Below are 23,273 nucleotides of genomic sequence, written 5' to 3' on the forward strand. Positions count from 1 at the left end.
GGCCAAACCTATTGCTCTCCTTTGATTAACAGATCATGAAACTATTCTTCCGCTAAGATCCTTCCTTTTGATTGACAGGTCTTTAAGCTATTGTTCCTCCTCCTCCTCCCCCTCCCCCCAAACCCTCTGGAAACCTCCAACCAGCCCCCTCCCCCTCTCTGATATAGGTAGACTTTCAGGTCTGAGTTATTCAAATAGCCCCCTCTCAGTCATATCAATTTGATTGACTGCTTAATTGAATTCATCAATTAATTAACCCCCATCCCTACCCCCCTCTCCCAAGCCCTCCCCTACCTGGAAATTGGTGGCTCTGTGGTGAAGAATCTTAGCAGAGCAATAGGTTAATGACATGTCAATCAAAGGAGAACAATAGGTTTGCATACCTTGATGTAGACAACCTGCACTAACAAAATGCGCTGATGTCGTTTTTGCTCTACTACTACAGATTGATCAAGGACATTAAAGTCCTTCTAAAGCTGTCTGGCATTTGGTGATGTGATTGTGAATTGGAAACGAGAAACAACAGCTGCAACTTAACCAAGACCAGAGAGGACTAGGAGATTAGTGTTTAATGTCCTGTCGACAACGAGGTCGTTAGAGGCGGAGCACAAGCTCGGGTTACGGGAGGATGGGGAAGGAAATCGCCCTTACCCTTTCAAAGGTACCATCCTGGGATTCGCCAGAAGCGATTTAGGGGAATCATGGTAAACCTACACCAGGACAGCTGGGCCCGGGTTTTAACCCTCGTCCTTTCGAATGCGAGTCCAGTGTGCTAACCACATCACCTGTTACACTGAGATTCAAAAAACAGTCTACCTAGAGGATGACACCACAGCTTCGCTAGGGATGACACTTGACAACGTTTGCTTTGAAGTGTAGAGTAAGCATCATGCTGATCCTTCCCAAAGTTGAAGTTCTGTTGTAGAAATGAAACCGTGGTATAGTGTGGAATTTCTGGTCAGCTCATATACGAGGAAGAAGTTTTTGTGGGCTACTGGGGCAGGGCTTTGTGAGGAGATTGAGGGGAACGAGGAGATACAATATGTTAGACATAAAGTGAAGCAGAACTTGTGCAGACTTGAAGAGGATGGCACCAAAAAAAGAGCATCGAGAGTGACCATGTGAATACCTGTGTTTGAGCAGAGCACTAAAGATGATGATGATGATGATGATGATGATGATGGCTGGTGCGATATCAAGAGCAGTAAGATTGAGATTGACGCTCTGTCCCTAGTGACAGCACGGTGGATTGCCAGTTGTTTTCAAATAGTTGGAGTACATGATGTGTCAAGTCGCTTGTTTGGGCAGTGCATTGTACGAACGTACTGGAACAATATAAACATTAACACAAAATGGAAACTATGTGTTGGGGTCAGTTATCTAATGTCATCGGCTTCTTACATTGACTCCTGGGATTTCTGCAGTGAACCAGTTATTACAAGTATTAAGCTCCTCAATTAACATTGAAATGGTAGAGAAAAGTCGTCGAATCCAACAAGATAAGTACACATTCGAAACATTTCATTGAAGTTAACACAGGCTCGTAAACTACGAGCACGAAGTGTTGAGTGCTGTTGACAAGGAATCTCAAACTGATTCCATATGTCTGGATTTCCTGAAGGCTTTTGACACTATACCACACAAGCGACTTGTAGTGTAATTCCATGCTTATGGAATATCATCTCAGTTATGTGACTGGATACTTGATTTCCTGTCAGAGAGGCCACAGGTCGTAGTAATTGACGAAAAGTCATCGAGTAAAGCGGCAGTGATTTCTGGCGTTCCCCAATATATTGTTATAGGTCCTTTGCTATTCCTTATCTGTACAAACGATTTGGGAGACAATCTGAGCGGCCGTCTTAGGTCGTTTGCAGATGAAACTGTCGTTTATCGTCTAGTAAGGTCAGCAGAAGATCAAAACGAACTGCAAAACTATTTAGAAAAGATATCTGTATGGTGCGAAAATAATTAATTGACCCTAAATAACAAAAAATGTGAGGTTATCCACATAAATGCTAATAGGGATTCGTTAAACTTCGGTTACACGATAAATCAGGTCGTAAATTCAACTAAATACCTAGGGATTACAATTACGAATAACTTAAATTGAAAGGAAAACACAGAAAATGTTATGGGGAAGGATAACCAAAGACTGCATTTTATTGCCAGGACAGTTAGAAAATGTAACAGACCTACTAACGAGACTGCATACACTAAGCTTGTCAGTCCTCTCTTAGCATAGTGCTGTGCGGTGTGGGATCCTTACGAGATGAGATTGACGGAGCGCATCGAGCAAGTTAAAAGAACGGCAGCACGTTTTGTATTATCGCGAAATAGGGGAAAAGGTGTCACTGAAATGATAGAGGATTTGGGGTGGACAGCATTAAAACAAAGCCATTTTTCTCTGCTGCGGAATCTTCTCACGATATTCCAATCACCAACTTTCTCCTCAGAATGTGAAAATATTTGGTTGACGGCGATCTACATAGGGCGCAGCGAGCACCATAATAAAATAAGTGAAATCAGAACTCGGACGGAAAGATATAGGTGTTAGTTTTTTTCCGCGCGCTATACGAGATTGGAATAATAAAGAATTGTGATGGTGGTTCGATCAACGCTCTGCCAGGCACTTAAATGTCACAGAGCATCCATGAAGATGCAGATGAACATTTTTAGCTAGAACTTGTTAAAGAATGTGTTACAGGCTCAAAGGATTCAGCGATTTGAAACCGTTTATCCGCGAAATGAGGTCGTTATTATGCACTCACGAAAGTAACAACAAAATTTTGCTTATCAATCAACAGAGCAAAACATCACGTCATCGCTAACACTGTGTGGACTCCGGCCACTCTGTAGGAATCAGCATGGGTTTGGAAAAAGACGACAGTGTGAAACCCAGCTCGCGCTATTCGTCCACGAGACTCAGAGGGTCAGAGAACGGGTTCCCAGGTAGATGCCGTGTTTCTTGAGTTCGGCAAGGCGTTTGATACAGTTCCCCACAGTCGTTCAATGCACAGAGTAAAAGCATATGGACTATCAGACCAATTGTGTGACAGAATTGAAGAATTCCTAGATAATAGAACGCAACATGCCATTCTGAATGGAAAGAAGTCTTCCGAAGTAAGAGTGATTTTAGGTGTGCCGCATGGGAGTGTCGTAGGACCGTTTCTGATCACAATATACATAAATGACCTTTTGATAACATGGGAAGTTCACGGAGGTTTTTTGCGGATGATGCTGTAGTATAGCCCGCATCTCGTGGTAATGCGGTAGTGTTCTCGCTTCCCACGCCCGGGTTCCCGGATTCGATTCCCGGCGGGCTCAGGGATTTTCTCTGCCTCGTGATGGCTGGGTGTTGTGTGATGTCCTTAGGTTAGTTAGGTTTAAGTAATTCTAAGTTCTAGGGGACTGATGACCATAGATGTTAAATCCCATAGTGCTCAGAGCCATTTGAACGATTTTTGCTGTAGTATATCGAGAGGTTCCAACAATGGAAAATTGTAATGAAATGCAGGAGGATTTGCAACAAAGTGACGCATGGTGCATGGAATGGCAATTGAATCTCAATGCAGACAAGTGTCATGTGGTGCTAATACATAGAAAGAAAGATCCTTTATCATTTAGCTACAATATAGCAGGTCAGGAACTGGAAGCAGTTACTTCCATAAATTATCTGGGAGTAGGCATTAGGAGTGATTTAAAATGGAATGACCATATAAAATTAATATTCGGTAAAGCAGATGCCAGACTGATTAAAGTGGTTTAAATGGCTCAGAGCACTATGGGACTTAACATCTTAGGTCAGCAGACCCTAGGACTTAGAACTACTTGAAGCTAACTAACCTAAGGACATTACACACATCCATGCCCGAGGCAGGATTCGAACCTGCGATCGTAGCAGTCCCGCGGTTCCGGACTGCAGCGCCTAGAACCGCACGGTCACCGAGGCCGGCGATGCCAGGCTGAGATTCATTGGAAGAATCGTAAGGAAATGCAGTCCGAGAAGAAAGGAAGTAGGTACAGTACAATTGTTCGCCCCCTGCTTGAATACTGCTAACTGCTGTGGGTTCCGTACCCGATAGGGTTGATAGAAGAGATAGAGAAGATCCAACGGAGAACAGAGCGCTTCGTTACAGGATTATTTAGTAATCGCGAAAGCGTTACGGAGATGATAGATAAACACCAGTAGAAGACTCTGCAAGAGAGACGCTCAGTAGCTCGGTGCGGGCTTTTGTTGGAGTGTCGATAACATACCTTCACCGACGAGTCAAGTAGTACATTGCTCCCTCCTCCGTATATCTCGCTAAGAGACCATGAGGATAAAATCAGAGAGATTGGAGACCGCATACCGAGAATCTTTCTTTCCACGAACAATACGAGATTGGAATAGAAGGGAGAACCGATAGAGGTACTCAGGGTACCCTCCGCCACACACCATCAGGTGGCGCGCAGAGTACGGATGTAGATGTAGATGTAGACTTGGTGTGATGCTGCGACATTGGTATCTTCGAAGAGGAGACGAAGTAACATTTCAGTCTGAGGCCGATAATGGAAGGTGGATCGTCGACAGCGCCAGTCACTCGCCTTTCGAAAGTCAGGAAAACAACTGTGAGCCGAGAGGGAGGCAAACGTGCGTCGCGGGAGGAGCGCGTCAGCCGGCGGGGCGCGACGGCAGCCGACGGCGGTCGCGGGCGGCGTGGGCGGCGGCGGCCCGCATACCTGGGTGTCGGGTGACCGGCGGGGCCGCGCCGCCGGCTCGGGTGTCGGTGCGGTGCCGTGCTGTGCTGCGGTGTCTTCTGGCACGGCCGGCTGGCGCGTCGCCCCTCGTTACCCACAGGCCGGAGAACGGACGGGCACGCCTCGCCGAGCCGCGCTCGCCGCTGAAACCGACACACTCCGCCCTGAACACCCCCCCCCCCCACCCCCCTCCGTCATTCTTCTCCGCCGCCACAGTGGATCCTCTTATACCGATCAACACGTTGCACGCCCACCAAAATTAATCGACACGCCACTACTACTCGAGAATACGAAGATGGTCCATCTATTTACACACAGCTGCAGCGTTACAAGGTGTTCCTACCCTGCACTTTCTCCTGCTTCCCCCCCCCCCCCTCCCCCCTCACCCTGCGCTCATCCAGTAACACTCTGCAGTCCTTTAACCCTTTCGTGGTTAAAACTCATTTTACACATCCTTGAAAAGTAAAAAGTAGAACTCATCCATCATGATCAACACTACGCTTACACCAGCAAAAGATTCTTAAAACATCCTGGTAGATAAAAATTGTGTGGCGGACCGAGACTCGAACTCGGGACCTTTGTCTTTCTCGGGCAAGTGCTCTACCAACTTTTTTTTCATTTTGTTCGTTATTGACCGTTGTGTCTGGTCGTTGCGGACGTCGCAAGACATCCTGTTCAAATTCGGTGGTTGATCCTTCCACTCAGTTTTTTTATTACAGAGGCCAACCGGCTTTCTGACAGAACACGCTGAGCTACCGTGCAGGCATTTTCATTCTGTTCGATTTTGATCGTTGCATCTGCTCGGAACGGAGATCGTAAGACATCTCTTTAAGTTCCTTGGTTGATCGATTAACTCAGTTTTTTTTTTTTATTGTAGAGGGCTGCTCACCCTCTGGCCGAATACGCTGAGCTACCGTCCCAGCCAACTGAGCTACCCAAGCATGACTCACGCCCCGCACTCACAGCCTTACTTCTGCCAGTACCTCGTCTCCTACCTTCCAAACTTAACACAAGCTCTCCTGCGACACTTGCAGAACCAGCACTCCTGAAAGAAAGGATATTGCGGAGACATGGCTTAGCCACAGCCTGGGGGATGTTTCCAGAATGAGATTTCCACTCTGTAGCGGAGTGTGCGCTGATATGAAACTTCCTGGCAGATAGCAGGAGAGCTTCTGTAAAGTTTGGAAGGTAGCAGAAGAGGTACTGGCAGAAGTAAGGCTGTGAGGACGGGGCGTCAGTCGTGCTTGGGTAACTCAGTTGGTAGAGCACTTGTCCGCGAAAGGCGAAGGTCCCGAGTTCGAGTCTCGGTCCGGCACACAGTTTTTATCTACCAGGAAGTTTTAAAAATCTTTTGCTGGTAAAAGCGTAGTGTTGATCATGATGGATGAGTTCTACTTTTTACTTTCCGAGGATGTGTAAAAGGAAGTTTCATAACAGCGCACACTCCGCAGCAGAGTGAAAATCTCATTATGAAAAGATTTTTAACTTCAATAAATCTGAACGTCGGTGAAATGAGGTGCAAACGATCCACGAACGTATCTGTCCTGCTGTTTCCACTTCGACGCAGCATTTTCAAAGTTAAAGTCTTATTTTTAGGAGGATTTTACTGCGCTAACAAATACAGTCCAATTATACACTGAAGAGCCAAAGAAACTCGTACACTTGCCTAAGGCCGGTATTACACTACCAAAATTCTTTGTCAAATAACTTTGTCAAAAAATCTTTGTCAAAGAAATTTGATGGTGTAATAGGGAACTTTGTCAAATGTCGTCCAATATTTGATCAAATCTAAGGCCTCGCTGTAGATTTGATCAAAGAAGTCGTTTGTCTTCTGTTCACTGCAATGTGACCTGTTACCACATGGAGCGCTAGCACCGCTGCAGCGTTCTGTCGTCTGTATTGTTTTTATAAACATTGCCGGTAAATACAATTGGTGTGTTCCGACAACTACAAAATTAATAGAGGTGTATGAAGCTGATGAGGCGCTTTACAACGTGAGGCACCCTGAATACAAAAATAGATTAAGAAGATTGGAGACCTGACCTAACCTAACCTAACCTAACCCTCTCCTGTAACAAAGAATCGGAGTGTTACAGAGAGCCTGTCTTCTGTAGATGCAGCAGTTCTTAAGTGAATATTTTGCTTTGTGTAATTGATGTACGACTTGACGTCCTCCACTATAAGCTCACATAACAATTTTTGTCGAATGCTTTTATCGTGTCGTCGTAAAACCCACGGCTTTACCTGGGTTTTGTTTCCTTTTTTCCCCCGCTTCTCCTCCGCATGTGCACACAGTGCAGTTGAGGAACATGCAACTGCTGCGGTCAATAACAAGTTGTTGTCAGCCATCTTGAACTTCGACGAAAAATATGATGACAGTGTAATACCCCTTCTAGCGCTAAGTCAAAGATCTTTGTCAAATATGTTTGACGGAATACTTGATCACATCTTTGATCAAATCTTTGACAAAGAAATTTGGTAGTGTAATACCGCCCTAATAACCTTTAGGACCCCCGCGACCTCGCAGTAGTGCCACAACACGATGTGCCATGGACTCGACTAACGTCTGAAGTAGTGCTTGAGGGAACTGACACCACGAATCCTGTAGGGCTGTCCATAAATCCGTAAGAGTACGAGAGGTTGGAGATCTCTTCTGAACAACACTTTGCAAGGCATCCCATACATGCTGAATGGCGTTCATGTCTGGGGAGTTTGGCGACCAGCGGAAGTGTTCAAACTCGGAAGAGCGTTCCTGGAGCCACTCTGTAGCAATTAGTGTCGTGTGGGGTGCTGTGTTGTCCTGCTGGAATTGCCCAAGTCCATCAGAATGGACGATAGACATGAGTGGATGCAGGCGATCAGACAGGGTGCCTACGTCCATCTCACCTGTCAGCGTCGTGCCCAGACCTATCAGGGGTCCCACATCACTACAACTGAACACCCCCCACGCCGTTACAGACCCTCCACCAGCTTGAACAGCCCATTGGTCACATGCAGGGTTCACTGATTCCATACCCGTACACATCCATCCGCTCGATACAATTTGATTTGAGACTCGTCCGACCAGGCAACGTGTTTCCAGTCATCAACAGTGCAATGTCGGTGTTGATGGGCCCAGGCGAGGCGTAAAACTTCGTGTCGTGCAGTCATCAAGGTTACACGAGTGGGCCTTCGGCTCCGAAAGCGCATTCGATTATGTTTCATTGAATGGTCAACACGCTGATACTTATTGATGGCCCAGCATTCAAGTCCGGAGCAGTTTACGAAAAGGCTGCACTTCCGTCACGTTGAACGATTCTCTTCAGTCGTCGTTGATCCCGATCTTGCAGGATCTTCTTCCGTCCGCAGCGTTGTTGGAGATATGATTTTTTTTACCGGATTCCCGAAATTAACAGTACTATCGTAAAATGCTCGTACGTTACGGCTGTCTACAAGGAGGGGAGGGGAGGGGGGCGTGGTTGAAGCGGTAAGATTTACCGACGGTCATCTTTGTCGTTACTAAAAGACCCTCAGCCCAATGCGAAGCTCTTCTCTTCCGCACACGCAGTCCAGCTGAACGCAAACGTAAAAAATGGAAACAAATATGTTGTTCCTGAAACGAATCGATGTCGCATACCGATTTGTGACTTACAAAGAACTGTGTGGTAGTTCTCGAATGCCTCCTGTAAATTAAATAACACACCATCAACATGTGCTCCTATTTTTGGTCTTTTGGGTCTCCGTTTTTCACATGATTGTTGTTTGCACAATCCTTTTTGATTCCAACACAGAAGACTTTCGGTCTCGAGAAAGGTCAAAACACGTCAGTATAAAACGACTTCTAAAATTCCACAACAAACTGAAGTCAGCAATATAGCAGTTTAGTTTTGTACGTCTACTAGACAATCGTTCTTGAAAACGGGTCTGACCTGCAGATTTTTCTAATCAACTGAAAATCTTCTCTCTTCCAGCGATATACAGTAGAATGCTGCTAGAAAAGGAGCAATTCTTCTTGCATATTCTGTGTACAATAATATACCGCGCCACGTGTAATCTGCTTTCGTCTGTTGAGGGATTTTAATTGATCTTCTATCCCGTGGCTACCTATTTTGACGCTTGTTCCACTACTGAAAAGGGGAACTGCAGGAATATCTTCCACACTGAAAAAAGTAATTTTTATTTTGGCCGTCTCGTCACCGTCCGCTGCCATGTCAATATCGTCACTAAGCGTCTAGACAGTCGTCTTCCCTCTGTTAAATGGTTAAACATATGACAAAAATTTCTTGGGATTATTTCATACGAAAAACCAAGCAGTAAAACGAAAGCACTATCTGTCGTTTCACAAGGACGTTTTACAGCGCCTCAGCTGTTCCTGATCTACGTATACGGTTTAGGAGACAATTTTTTGCAGATGATGCTTTTATTTACCTTCTTATAAAGTCACGAGATGATCAAAACAAGTCCCAAAGCGATTTGGACAAGATATTAGAATATGAAGATGGCACTAGTTCTTTCGGACATGTCCGAAAGAACTATGCTATTGGTGACCGCGCAGCTCTCTAGAATGAAACTACTATCAAATCAATACCATTAGCTGCTGACGGGGACAGCTGAAAATGTTAACCGCTGTCCTTTGTAGTCTGGTCCCTTCAACTCCCACAAACCAACCAGGTAAAAATGTGTGCCCCGACCGGGACTCGAACCCGGGATCTCCTGCTTACATGGCAGACGCTCTATCCATCTTTTTTTTCTTTTTTTATTCTTTGTTTATCTCATTTCGTTCTATTCTGTTCGTTGTATATGTTCGGGGCGGACGTCTCATGACACCCGTTCAGGTTGTTCGTTGATCTGTTCACTCAGTTTTTTATTACAGAGGGTAGCTAACCCCTCTGACCGAACACGCTGAGCTACCGTGCCGGCTATCCATCTGAGCCACCGAGGGCACAGACGATAGTGCGATTACACGGACTTATCGCCGGTACGCTCCCCGTGAGACCCACATTCTCAACTTATTGCCCATGCACCACATTCGTTTAAGGCTAACCGGCTGATGATCTTCATCAGTGCGGATGCACACGAATTGCCTGAACTCTTACGGGACTCAGTGGATTGTCTGCCGCGAGTAATGGGTGTAATGGCAGGGGCACTACCAATGTAGTGTGTGGACTATAAGTTGAGAATATGGGTCTCACGGGGTGGCTCAGATGGATAGAGCGTCTGCCATATAATTAGGAGATCCCGATTCGGGCACACATTTTCAACTGTCATCGTTGATTATCAACGCCTGTAAGCAGCTAATGGTATTGATTTGATTGTAATCTCATAGATACCACAATGGTTCAAAAAGTAGCAGTTGAATTTAAATAATGAAAAGAGTGAAGCCATCCATGCATGTGAGTACCAAAATGAGTCCGTAAAAATTTCGGTTATGCAGTAAATCACACAAATCTAAATGCTGGAAGTTCAACTAAATACTTACGGATTTAAATTACGGAAAAAGTAAATCAAAGACTACGATTTATTATCAGAGCACTGAGAAAATGCAACAGGTCTACTAAAGAGACTGCCTACACAACGGTCTTCTGCAGTATTGCTGTGAGGTGTCAAACATGCGTCAGATAGGATTAGCGGAGGACATCGAAAAAGTTCAAAGGAGGACAGCTCGTTTTGTGCTAGTTGTATCGCGAAACAGTGGAGAGAGCGCCACGGATATGATACGTGAATTTGGGTGGCACTATTAAAACAATGGCGTTTCTAGTTGCGACAGGATCTTCTCATGAAGTTTCAATCACCAGCTCCTCAAAGTGCGAAAATATTTTGTTGCCTCCCTTGCACTTGGGGAGGAATGATGATCATAATAAAATAAATCGTAACAGGAAGGTTTAAGTGTTCGTTTTCTTCCGCTGGCCTTTAGATAGTGGAATGGCAGAGAAGTAGCTTGAAGGTGGTTCGACGAATCCTGCGCCAGACACTTAACTGTGAATTGCAGAGTGATCCTGTAAATGTAGATGTAGATCAGTTAATAGAATTTCACTTTCAAATTCGTTGAACGCTTCACACATGGTCCGCATCTCGTGATCGTGCGGTAGCGTTCTCGCTTCCCGCGCCCGGGTTCCCGGGTTCGATTCCCGGCGGGGTCAGGGATTTTCTCTGCCTCGTGATGGCTGGGTATTGTGTGATGTCTTTAGGTTAGTTAGGTTTAAATAGTTCTAAGTTCTAGGGGACTGATCACCATAGATTTTAAGTCCCATAGTGCTCAGAGCCAGAGCTTCACACATGGCTCTCGTTACGCTAATTTTGGCTTCTTTCACTCTTTTGTGGTGTTTTATTTACGAGGCTTTACTTATGTTTAAATCTGTGGTTAAGCTCTGTTTGCTTTTGGATCAGCTTTCTGACACGGTTGCCGAGCCATGGCGCAAATTTCCCATTCCTCACATCGAACATCATCCCCAGGGAACAGCTTTATGGAGCCTGCAAGTTTATCCGCTAAAATTATAAAGCTGTCATCAAACGATAGGTTAGTTTGGAGACCGAAGTGCCTCGCTAGGCATTGTCCTATTGCTGTTGCTATGTCGATGCCTTGGTTGGCCTTTTAACTGTCTTAAGGGGGGTAGGACGTCAAACGGACCGACTAGGAGCGGGAGAGGCACCACAGGACATTTTAATTTCCACTGTCTATACTTTTACAAAAAAAATTCATAAAACTTTGTCAGCATGACCAGGAAGGATTAAGAATTCACACTCATTGCAGTGGAAGTTCGAAAAAATAACGAAATAATTTTTTTTGCATTTGAAATTTCAGCATTTTTTCACTTACTAATGGCAGTATTGTTGCTATAGGTACACTTTTCTTCATAAGTAAGAGATTTTTCGATGAATGGTGCACAGCATACAAACCATACCTAAAAGTGTATGAAACTCTAGAATTTTCGAAATCTATTAAAAACTGTGGTAAAAATTGAGGTAGTTAACTATAAAATTTGTGAAACTTCCTGGCAGATTAAAACTGTGTGCCCGACCGAGACTCGAACTCGGGACCTTTGCCTTTCGCGGGCAAGTGCTCTACCAACTGAGCTACCGAAGCACGACTCACGACCGGTACTCACAGCTTTACTTCTGCCAGTATCCGCCTCCTACCTTCCAAACTTTACAGAAGCTCTTCTGCGAAACATTCTATAAAATTTGTGTTTTTCCTAAAAATGAATTTTAAAATATAACAGTCACTTGTTTTTTCATAAATTAAATAAATTCTAGAGTTTCATACACCTGTGAGTATGATATGTATGATGTGCAAAATTCATCATGAAGAAAAGTGTACCTATAGCAACCAATGCAGCCATTAGTAAGTGAAAAAAACGATGAAATTTCACACGTAAAAAAAATTATTTTGTTATGTTTTCGAATTTCCACTGCAATGAGTGTGAATCCTGTATCCTTCCTGGTGATGCTGACAGTTTTATGAATTTATTTGTAAAAGTATAGACACTGGAAATTAAAATGTCCTGAGATACCCCTCCTGCTCCAAGTCGACCCGTTTGACGTCCTACCCCCCTTATGTAGTCACCCATAAAAAAATTACAGATTAAGGTGAATTCTGAACCACTGCGCAACTCAGCACTTCTACAGACACACGCAGACATTTAAAAAAGTGTTAACCGGCAGATAAAAACTCCTAAATCTGATCAGAAATATAATTAGAGACCTTTGGCTCCATAGTCTTGCATTTTACCTCTAAGACACATTCACGCATCCTTATTGACTTCGTCATTTAAATATTTTGTGAAGATTGTGTAAGTAGGCTGTTTAGGTTTCTATGTTGGTAACGCCACGTAGCACTCTGCTGTGTGCAGTCTGTGGCTGGTTTGCATTGTTGGCATATTTGCGATTGTAGTGTTGGGCAGTTGGAGGTGAGCCGCCAGCAGTGGTGGGTGTGGGGAGGGAGATGGCAGAGTTTTGAGAGCGGACGATGTGGACGTGTGTCCGTCAGAGAAAGGAAATTTGTAAGACAGGACGTGTGTGTTTCTTTTGAACGCTATTGAGGTAAATACATTGTTTGTTCTCCATCAAAATCTTTCATTTGCTAACTATGCCTATCAGTAGTGAGTGCTTTTAGTAATTAGAATCTTTTATTTAGTTATTGTTAGTCAGGGCCATTCTTTTGTGTTTTGTGGGGAATATTGAAAGTCAGATTGCGTTCCACAAAAAAAAAAACTAAGAAGAAGAAAAAGTATTGATCGGAATAAGTAAAGAGAGAAATGTCTCAGTACGTTCAGTTTTGCTCAGCTGTTGGAAAATCAGCACAGTAATTTATAATTTTTCTAAGGGGACCAATAAAGCGAGCGTCAATACTGCCAGCTAAATAAAAGATTCTAATTACTGAAGGCACTAACTACTGATAGGCATAGTTGGCAAATGAAAGATTTTGATGGAGAACATATAATATATAAATAATATATTTACCTTAATAGTGTTTCTGACGGACACACGTCCATATCGTCCGCTATCAAAACTCTGCCATCTCTCTCCCCACATTCGCCACTGCTGGCGGCTCACCTCCAACTGCACAACGCTATGCGCTGTTCACATCCAAGTGCCCAACACTGCAATAGCAAATATTCCAGGAATGCAAACCAGCCACAGACTGCACACAGCACAGTCAGTGATTTTCTTAAAGAGCGCTACGTGACGTTACCAACATAAAAACCTAAACAGCCTACTTAAAAGTGCTTGGGGTCATCATGAAGCTACTTGTAAGTCTGAAGATTTCTCTCTGCTACGTTTTTGCAGGAGTACTAACGAAGTTTTACCTGTATGTTACAGAGAAAATAATTAATTTTTCTTACTTTCCTTTCTTAGTTGTTAAATGCTAGTAGATGGCTAAGACCTAGGCCCCACCTGGTGGCGAACTGCAGGAGCGGGCCCTGGCGTGGCGGTAAGTAGGCGATCGCGTTAGCCTGGCTAGTGGTAGCTAGAGGTAGCTGGATGGACTAGAGCTAGATGACGGCTGATGCACGCGCACGTCGCTTTCTTCTCTTTGCAGGGGTCGACGTCCTCAAGGAGGCCGGGTCGCGGGGCAGAGCGGCCGACTCCCAGCCGAGGAGAGGTAGGTAGCCCCGCCCGTACACACCACCCTCTGCCACTGACCTCTCTACCCAGGCCTCGTCCACCACCGTGCGCTACTCCATTCCTTACCGTGCTCATAGCTGAAGCTTGTACCACAGTAGGATGGAAAATGCCCAATGGATCCTTAGTCTTTTGACTGGTTTGGTGTTTACCGCCACAGTTTTCTCTCTTGTGCCAATGTCTTTTCCCCATTGTAGCACTTACACCCGACGTCCTCAGCTAATTATTTTTGTACACTCATCAGCCAGAACATCATGACCAGCTGCCTAATAGCCGGCTACCTAATAGCCTTTGGCACAGACGACAACGGTGATGCACCGTGGCATGTGTGCTATGAGACCTTGGTATATCGCTGGAGGGAATTGGCACCACACACACACACACACACACACACACACACACACACACACACACGCTCGCAAGCGCGCGCGCGCGTAATTCCCGCAACAGGTGTCGGACAACAAACTGCGGTCGCTCAAACCGACCACAAAAGCTTGGCGGACTTCGTGTCAGTCTTACCGCTGGAAGGAGGTTTTGCTTACCAGACTCCACACCGGACTATCACACATGGCTTCCTCCTTCGGGGGGAGGATCCACCTTCCTATGAAGTTTGTGGCGTGGCGCATAGCATATTGTGGCCCCGTCTGTCCTGTATACTGATAATAGGGCAGCCCTTGATCTCGCTGGAGCTCTGCCCACCGTGCTCGCAGAAACCAGTGTTAACAGAGTGGTGAAATTTTGTGAACTGTCAGGCCTCATCCCTTAACTGGTGCGGAAGGGCGGCAGACATTAGTACGCTATAAACTGCTCTGCTGTGGGGACAGCCTCCGTCCCCACCCATGAGATTTCGTGTTGACTTTCCGTCAGGGCGCTGATGACGAGCGCCCCCTCAACCCAACTCATCATCACTCATTCCGGGGAGAGGGAGCAATGAGCTCTTACGCCATGTTCAATTGCATACCAGATGTGTTTCATCGGGTTCTGATCTGGTAGGTTGGGGGGCCAACACATCTATTGGAACACGCCACTGTGTTGCTCAGACAACACTATCAAAAACCTGGCCTTCTGACACGGCGCATTATCTTGCTGAAAAATGCCACCGCCATGATCGTCATGAAGGAGTGTACCTGATCTGCAACCAGTGTACGATACTCCTTGGCCGTCACGGTGCCTTGCACGAGCTCCACTGGACTCATGGACGCCCACGTGAATGTTCCCCAGAGCATAAGGGAGCCGCTGCCAGCTTGTCTCCGTCCCGCAGCACAGGTGACAAGGTGCCGTTCCCCTGAAGACGATGATGAATTCGCGCCCACCCATCGGCACGATGACGAAGGTATCGGAATTCATCAGAACGTGCAACGCTCTGCCACTGCACCAACGTCCAATGTCGATGGTCACGTGCCCACTGCACTCGCAGATGCCGACGATGTGGTGTTAACTTTGGCACATGCGTGGGTCGTCGGCTGTAGATTCACGTCGTTAGGAGTGTTTGGTGCACTGTGTGTCCACACACACTTGTATTCTGCCCAGCTTTAAAGTCTGGTGTTAGTTGCGCCACTGTTCGCCGCCTATCCTGTTTTCCCAGTCTACACCTACATCTACATCCATACTCCGCAAGCCACCTGACGGTGTGTGGCGGAGGGTACCTTGAGTACCTCTATCGGTTCTCCCTTCTATTGCAGTCTCGTATTGTTCGTGGAAACGAGGATTGTCGGTATGCCTCTGTGTGGCCTCTAACCCCTCTGATTATATCCTCACGGTCTCTTCGCGAGACACACGTAGGAGGGAGCAATATACTGCTTGAGTCTTCGCTGAAGGTATGTTCTCGAAACTTCAACAAAAGCCCGTACCGAGCTACTGAGCGTCTCTCCTGCAGAGTCTTCCACTGGAGTTGATCTATCATCTCAGTAACGCTTTCGCGATTACTAAATGATCCTGTAACGAAGGGCGTTGCTCACTGTCAGATCTTCTCTCTCTCTTCTATCAACCCTATCTGGTACGGATCCCACACTGGTGAGCAGTATTCGAGCAGTGGGCGAACAAGTATACTGTAACCTACTTCCTTCGTTTTCAGACTGCATTTCCGTAGGATTCTTCCAATGAATCTCAGTCTGGCATCTGCTTTACCGGATATTAATTTTATATGGTCATTCCATTTTAAATCACTCCTAATGTCTACTCCCACATAATTTATGGAATTAACTGCTTCCAATTGCTGACCTGCTATGTTGTAGCTAAATAATAAGAGATCTTTCTTTATGTGTATTCGCAGCACATTACACTTGCCTACACTGAGATTCAACTGCCATTCCCTGCACCATGCGTCAATTCGCTGCAGATCCTCCAGCATTTCAGTACAATTTTCCATTGTGACAACCTCTCGATATACTACAGCATCATCCGCAAAAAGCCTCAGTGAACTTCCGACGTCATCTACAAGGTCATTTATGAATATTGTGAATAGCAACGGTCCTACGACACACCCCTGTGGCAGACCTGAAATCACTCTTACTTCGGAAGACTTCTCTCCATTGAGGATGACATGCTGCGTTCTGTTATCTAGGAACTCTTCCATCCAATCACACAATTGGTCTGATAGTTCATTAAACGACTGTGGGGAACTGTATCGAATGTCTTGCGGAAGTCAAGAAATACGGCTTCTACCTCTGCCCAGCCTACGACGTCCGCCATCTTTAGTGAGGAGTGGCCGCCCAACCCCACGACGTGTGGGCGTGGTTTCACCTTCGCTTCGCCACGTGTTGAAGACGCTCACTACAGCACTCCTCTAACACCCGACAAATCGTGCAGTTTCCGAACTGCTTGTGCCGAGCCTCTTGTCTGTCACAACCTGCCCTCGATCAAACTCAGGCGTATCGAGGTCCTTTCCCATTCTCCTCACAGACAGCACGCTCAATGGTACAAGATGCACGGTGCGTGTGTCTGACCAGCAGCCATTCCTCGCCAGGTGACGACTCTATCGCCCGGACGCGTTTATATCGATAGTAGGTCGGTGGTCATAATGTTCTGGCTGATCAGTGTATATGTTGCACAATCTGTTTTGCCCTATAGTTTTCTGTATGGCCCCCTATAGCTCCAAGGAAGTATTCTCTCAAGTCTTAACACACCACCTGGTATATCTTGTTCCTTCTCTCAGACTCTGCTTTTCTAGCCCATTCTCTGAAGAACCTCATTTCTTACCAAGCCATTTCACGTTCAACATTTTTCTGTAACACCATACGCCGAACAATAAGATACCGATTTCCCTATAGTATGTGACTGACTACCGTACAAGGTTGTGACCGGGATAAACATTCCCACAAATTTCTTTTTCAAATTAATTTAGTGTTTGATACTATAAAACTTCTTTTGGCGAGGAATGCACTCTAGATTAGTCTAACTCGTATTTCTGGCTTGTCTTGTTCCTCAAGTGTTATTTTGCTTGCTCAGTAACAGAATTCCTTCATTTCCTGTACTGCTTGGCTCCCAGTTTTCATGTCAAGTTTGCCGTTAACCTGATTTCCGCTACTACTCGGTATTTCTTTCTTCGCTTCATTCTGAACCCGTAGCGTGTGTTCATTAGATTATTCTTTCTTTTCGACAGATCTTGCAGTTCTTCCTCACTTTCACAGAGGATAGCAGTGTCACCGGAGAATGTAATGTTTGATATCCTTTTACCCTATGTTTTAAACCTATTCCTGAACTTTCCGCTTATCTACTTAAATGTGTCTTCGATATATAGATTGAACGGTAGAGCAAAAATACTGCGTCTCCACCTTACACCCTTTCTGATCCAAGCATGTTGTCTTGGTCTTACATCCTTAGTCTTATGCGCTGCTTACATGTACGTCTGAAAGAACAGACACAGGTGACGACTCACAGCTGTAGGAAATACTTCGAAACTTATTTGCTGTCTGCGAATTCTTCGGCGAATAAATACTTCCTACAGCTGTGGGTCGGCAACAACGCCTTTTCTTTCAGACATGCGTGTAAGTATTAGAAAATTAGGAGACCACACGACGATAACATCATTTGTCTCGATTCCCCAGTGTATTACTCTCCCTGTTGCTGGAATCCAAGCAATAGTCCGAGCATTAGTTAGTGAATTTAGTGGACTACTACATAAAGATGTAGACAGTGTTATGTGGAAGTTTGGGTCTGACTGGATAGTCGAAGTGGTTAACACAACAGCTCGCGATAAGCGGATACACAGCTTCGGGGCACAGTCAGGCACAAATTTTCATCTGTCACTATTGAGTACCAGATCGATACCTAACAAAGCTGACGTCAAAGAATTCGCGGTCAGCGAATAAATTTCGAAATCTCGTCTGTTGCTTCTTGTCCCAGTATGTAGCTAACATGTATTTTTCCCCGAACTTCCAACATCTCGTATCATTTTACATTGTCGAACGCTTTTTCTAGGTCGAAGAATCGTACAAGAGGGTCTCGCTTTTTGTTAAGTACTGCCTCAGTTAACAGGCGCAGCGTCAGAAGCGCCCATCTGCTACCTCTACCTTATACTCATCTAACAGAGCCTCAGTTTTTCTTCTTTACTGCCAGCAGCCTAATGTGTGTCTGATAACGACACGATTATCAAAGTAGATACACCAAATAGCTGCTTATAATAAGTAGTCTTAATTTACGACAGACTGTTTCGGCTTTATCGCCAGTTTCAAGTACATGCAATTACAATTTTGATGAGGACAGGTATGGACGCCAATGTCGTTGAGATATTAAACTAGCTGTATTGTACTCACGCCTAGACTGAAGTGACGTCCATATTAAGTCGTTAGTGAACTGTTTTACAACTGACACTGCTTTAATAAGATGGTAAGTGATGCCAAGAAGCTGAAAATAAAATGTAAATTACGTCGTGACAGCAGTTTAACGATGCTATTTGCTTACAAAGATTGTACAGATGAACAGCGATATTATATTACTGACTAAAATTTGTTAGGATTATATTTGTTGCATATGTTACTTCCGACTATTCCATTTTCGTGTTCTAAAAGTTCAATAAAGTTTTTAAGGTAGTACTTGTGTCTAAATTCTGTAGCAATTTTGGACTTTGAGATGTCGTATTGTCCTGCTTGAATTGCCCAAGTCCGTCGACATGAATGGGTGCAGGTGATCAGACAGGATGCTTACGTACGTGTCACCTGTCAGAGTCGAATCTAGACGTACCACAGCACCCATATCGATGATGTTTCATTGAATGGTACGCACGCTCACACTTGTCGATGGCCCAGCATTAAAATCTACAACAGTTTGCGGAAGGGTTGCACTCCTGTCACGTTGAACGATTCTCTTCAGTCGTCGTTGATCTTCTTGCAGGATCTTTTTCCGGCCGTACTGATGTCAGAGATTTGATGTTTTACCGGATTCCTGGTATTCACGTTACACCCGTGAAATGGTCGTACGGGAAAATCCCCACTTGTTCGCTACCTCGGAGATGCTGTGCCCCATCGCTCTTACGCCGACTATAACACCAGGTTCAAACTCACTTAAATCTTGATAATCTGGCACTGTAGCAGCAGTAACCGATCTAACAACTGCGCCAAACACTTGTTATCTTATATAGGCTTTGCCCACATCAGCTCCGTATTCTGCCTGTTTGCATCTCTCTGTATCACATGTCTATGGCAGTTTCTTTGGCACTTTAGTACAAAAGGAAGCGGAGACTATTGTCAGTACAGAAACAGTAACAGACAGGAGAGTTAAGTTACTTCGAACGTGGATTAGCCACTGGATGTCACCTGAGTAACAAATCTACAAGGGGCGTTCCAGCCATTCTAAAGCTGCCTAAGTCGACTGTTGGTGATGTGGTTGGGAAATTTAAACACGAAGCAACAACCAAGACGACGCAGACCTAATGTACCGACGGACAGGAACTGTCCCGTACTGGGGAGGGTAGCTTTCTAAAAATCGCATGAAATCAGCGGAAGGAATCATTCGTAAGTGTCAAAATAATATCAGCAGTCCAGGTAGAACAATGTCTGTGGATGTGGTATTAAAGAGAACGGTGTACAATGGTATACAAGTAGTTAAAACTTCCGGGCTGAGAGGCCGTGGTCGAACAGTAGAACTTCTTCTCCCTGACGTTTCGTTGCCAGCTGCGGACAACATCTTCCGAGGCGAGGCGTAGACTCCCCTCGGAAGATGTTGTCCGCAGCTGGCAACGAAACGTCAGGGAGAAGAAGTTCTACTGTTCGACCACGGCCTCTCAGCCCGGAAGTTTTAACTACTGACGATGCCGGCCGTGAAAGCCTACACGCTATGAATGGTATACAAGTTACACATTTCCGTAATCTAAGACAAGTGACGCCACAGGGCAGTGAATGAGTGGAAACGACTTATTTGACAATGAATCGTGCTATACCATGTGAAAACGTTGGAAGGGTTTGGTTTTGGCGAATGCCTGTAAAATGTAGTACCAACAGTGAAGTACGGATTTGGTGATATTACACTTTGTATGTATTTTTCATGGTCAGGGTGCGCTCCCTGTATTGCGTTTAAGAAAGCGCTAAATGCCGAACGATATACATGCAGTAGAGGAACAGTTCGGAGATGATGATTGTTTTTATCAGCATGACAATGCAGCCTGTCATAAAGCAGAATCCCCAGAGGCAAGGATTTGTGGTCAATAAAGTTAGTGAGAAGGACTGATATGACAAGAGAAGCAACCTGCACACAATGGAACGACATTACAATGAGTGAGAACGTCGGCTTTGCTCCAGATTCCAGCGTCCATTATTATTCCCTTTTCTTGTTTCTGATCTTGGGGAAGAATGGACTCTGTATTGCGGGGTCCTGGGTTCGAATCACAGTCGGGTCAGGGATTTTCTCTGCCAGGGGACTGGGTGTTTGTGTTGTCCTCATCATGTCATGATCTCATCCTCTTTCGGGAAGTGACGGGACTGGAAATGGAAAAACTGGGAACTTGTACGGGCGCTGATGAACACGATGTTGAACGCTCCACAAACCAACATCATCATCATCATCATCAATGGGCTGCCATTCCTTCACAGTCATAAACACCCGACTGAAAGTACCCACAGCAGTATCTGAGCCACCATAAAAGCGAATGGTACATCCACCCTATATTATTGCCTACTTATACATATGGGGATACTTTTCATCATATAGTGTAAATCTTGGTCAGAACTTGAGGATAGAAACTTTCTTTGTTTAATTCTCCGACAATGTGTTCAAGATGATGATAATGGAAGTCTGTTGTATGTGAAAGTGTATGAACTTGCAGTGCGCAGTGTACCTGGAGCGATAAACTTGGCACAACCTTTATCAACGTCGCCACCTTCCGTTTGCCCCGAGAGCCAGAGTTGATATTTTCACTACTCCAACACAAAAAAATTAAATGCCCTCTAGTACTCTATCTAACTCCATTCACAGAGATCACGATATCCGAGTATCGGACTGGAAAATTTACCCCGCTAGCAGTACTCCCCTTGCAACATCCGGAGCTAATTTACGGAAAGCCAAAAGGGCATAACAGTTCAGTGTTAATACTGTTCGGACAAAAGTCTACGCAGAAACTCAATAATTCAGCCAGAACAAATTCAGTTTGTTAGCTTCATTTAGAACCCGTGTCAAATGCCATCTTTGGCTAGCCACTGGCTCCATGATCTGACAAGAGGCCTCTGCCTAACGGTCACACACTAAGCTACCACCCGCGCCCACCACGCCCGGAAAAGACCAACAACACGTCAGAGCGCGGCGACGGTCTTTTAAATTTTTGTAACCTCTTGCAGCTCCCCACAGTTGCAATATGGCGGTGGTACGAGGTGGGGTTTATAAGGATGTTGTCGGTGACAGGCGTGATTGAATTTCAACCTGACAGTGTTCCTCACAAACAGTCTCTCAATCACTATGCCACTTGGATTGTATTTTAGAGCCCACTTTTCAGCATACCATTGGGCCTTTTCGTCAGTTCAATAATATACGTAATTCACCGAATTACCGTCCAACTTAAGGAACTGGACCCGACCATTGAACCACAAAAAATTAACATAAGATTTAAGGTGCCTCTGGTAAAGCACATGCGAACTCTTTTCTTGTTTTACTTTGTATGACATTTGCTGGGGCATATGCGTCCCATGAACTTCAAATGTTATGCAAGCCAACAGAATTACTGAAGAAAATAGTATTGCTTTTCGCGAAACAGAAGCACGGTGTCATTTATTAATACACGCTTTATCACTTCATCGCTTACTGTTTTCTATATAACCAGACCATGGTCGGTAGTATTTTCTTCCAAGTTCCAAAAGCTTGTCGCTAAATTGTACCACTGAACAGACGTGGGACGTAGATTCCCAACGCTCAAGACAGTGAAATAATTAATTTAATGATAATATTCCCCTTATGTACAACATATAATTTATTGGTACACAGCAGCTTTGCAGTTATACAGGGTGTTCCAAGAGGAATGGTCAATCTTGAGGGACATGGCAGGAACGACCATACGATCATTCGAAAAAAAGAAAAATTGGTAAATATGGGCCCTGAAATTCATATCTTAAGAGCCATGACCACTTCATCTTCGATATTGTGAAACAGATCTACAGCAAGTTCTTTGCTTTCCATATTGTGAGAACAGGGTCAAAACAAGAAAAAGGGTGTCCAGTAAACATGTCTGGCGCAGCTTTTAGATCGGTTATTGCTGCAAGTTATCAAGAACTGAGTGTGTCTGAACGTGGTGTTATAGTCGCCGCACGAGCGAAGGGACACATCATCTCCGACGTAGCGGTGAAGTGGAGATTTACCCGTACAACCATTTCGCGAGTGTACCGTGAATATCAGCAGTCCGCTGCGGCCGGAAAAATATAGTGAAAGAACGGGACTAACGGTAGCTGATGAGTATCGTTCAACGTGACAGAAGTGCAACCCTTCCGCAAACTGCTGCAGATTTCAATGCTGGTCTAGATACGCCTCTGACAGGTTCGTAAGCATCCTGTCTGATCATCTGAATCCATTCATGTACATTGAGCACTCTGACGGACTTGGGCAATCCGAGTAAGACAATGCAACACCCTACACGTCCAGAGTGGCTACAGAAACACTCGTTTGAGTTTAAACACTTCCGCTGGCCACCAAACTCCCCAGACATGAACATTACTGAGCATATTTGGGATGCCTTGCAAACGTGCTGTTCAGAAGAGATCTCCACCCCCTCGTACTCTTACGGATTTATGGACAGCCCTGTAGCAGTTATGATGTCAATTTCCTCCAGCACTACTTCAGACATTAGTCGAGTCCATGCCACGTCGTGTTGCGGCATTTCTGAGTGCTCGCGGGGGCCCTACATGACATTGGGCAGGTGTACCAGTTTCTTTGGCTCTTCAGTGTATGTTCGATGTCAGACGAACAATGTTAATTAATAATTAGCATAATGAACTAGTGTTCTGCCGAGATATTGGGAT

General features: G+C 45.0%; 1 protein-coding gene across 1 annotated transcript in view; it reads left to right on the plus strand.

Moving 5' to 3' along the window:
- The window catches only part of LOC126281621 (paired box protein Pax-6-like), a 411,130-nt gene that overhangs the window by 111,365 nt on the left and 276,492 nt on the right, over positions 1-23,273 (plus strand). Inside the window, exon 4 of the mRNA XM_049980743.1 lies at positions 13,757-13,819. Within this exon, the coding sequence (XP_049836700.1) occupies positions 13,757-13,819 (63 nt within the window). The remainder of the gene's footprint in view (positions 1-13,756; positions 13,820-23,273) is intronic.

Source organism: Schistocerca gregaria, chromosome 7, assembly GCF_023897955.1.
Source record: "Schistocerca gregaria isolate iqSchGreg1 chromosome 7, iqSchGreg1.2, whole genome shotgun sequence".
Classification (NCBI taxonomy): Eukaryota; Metazoa; Arthropoda; class Insecta; order Orthoptera; family Acrididae; genus Schistocerca; species Schistocerca gregaria.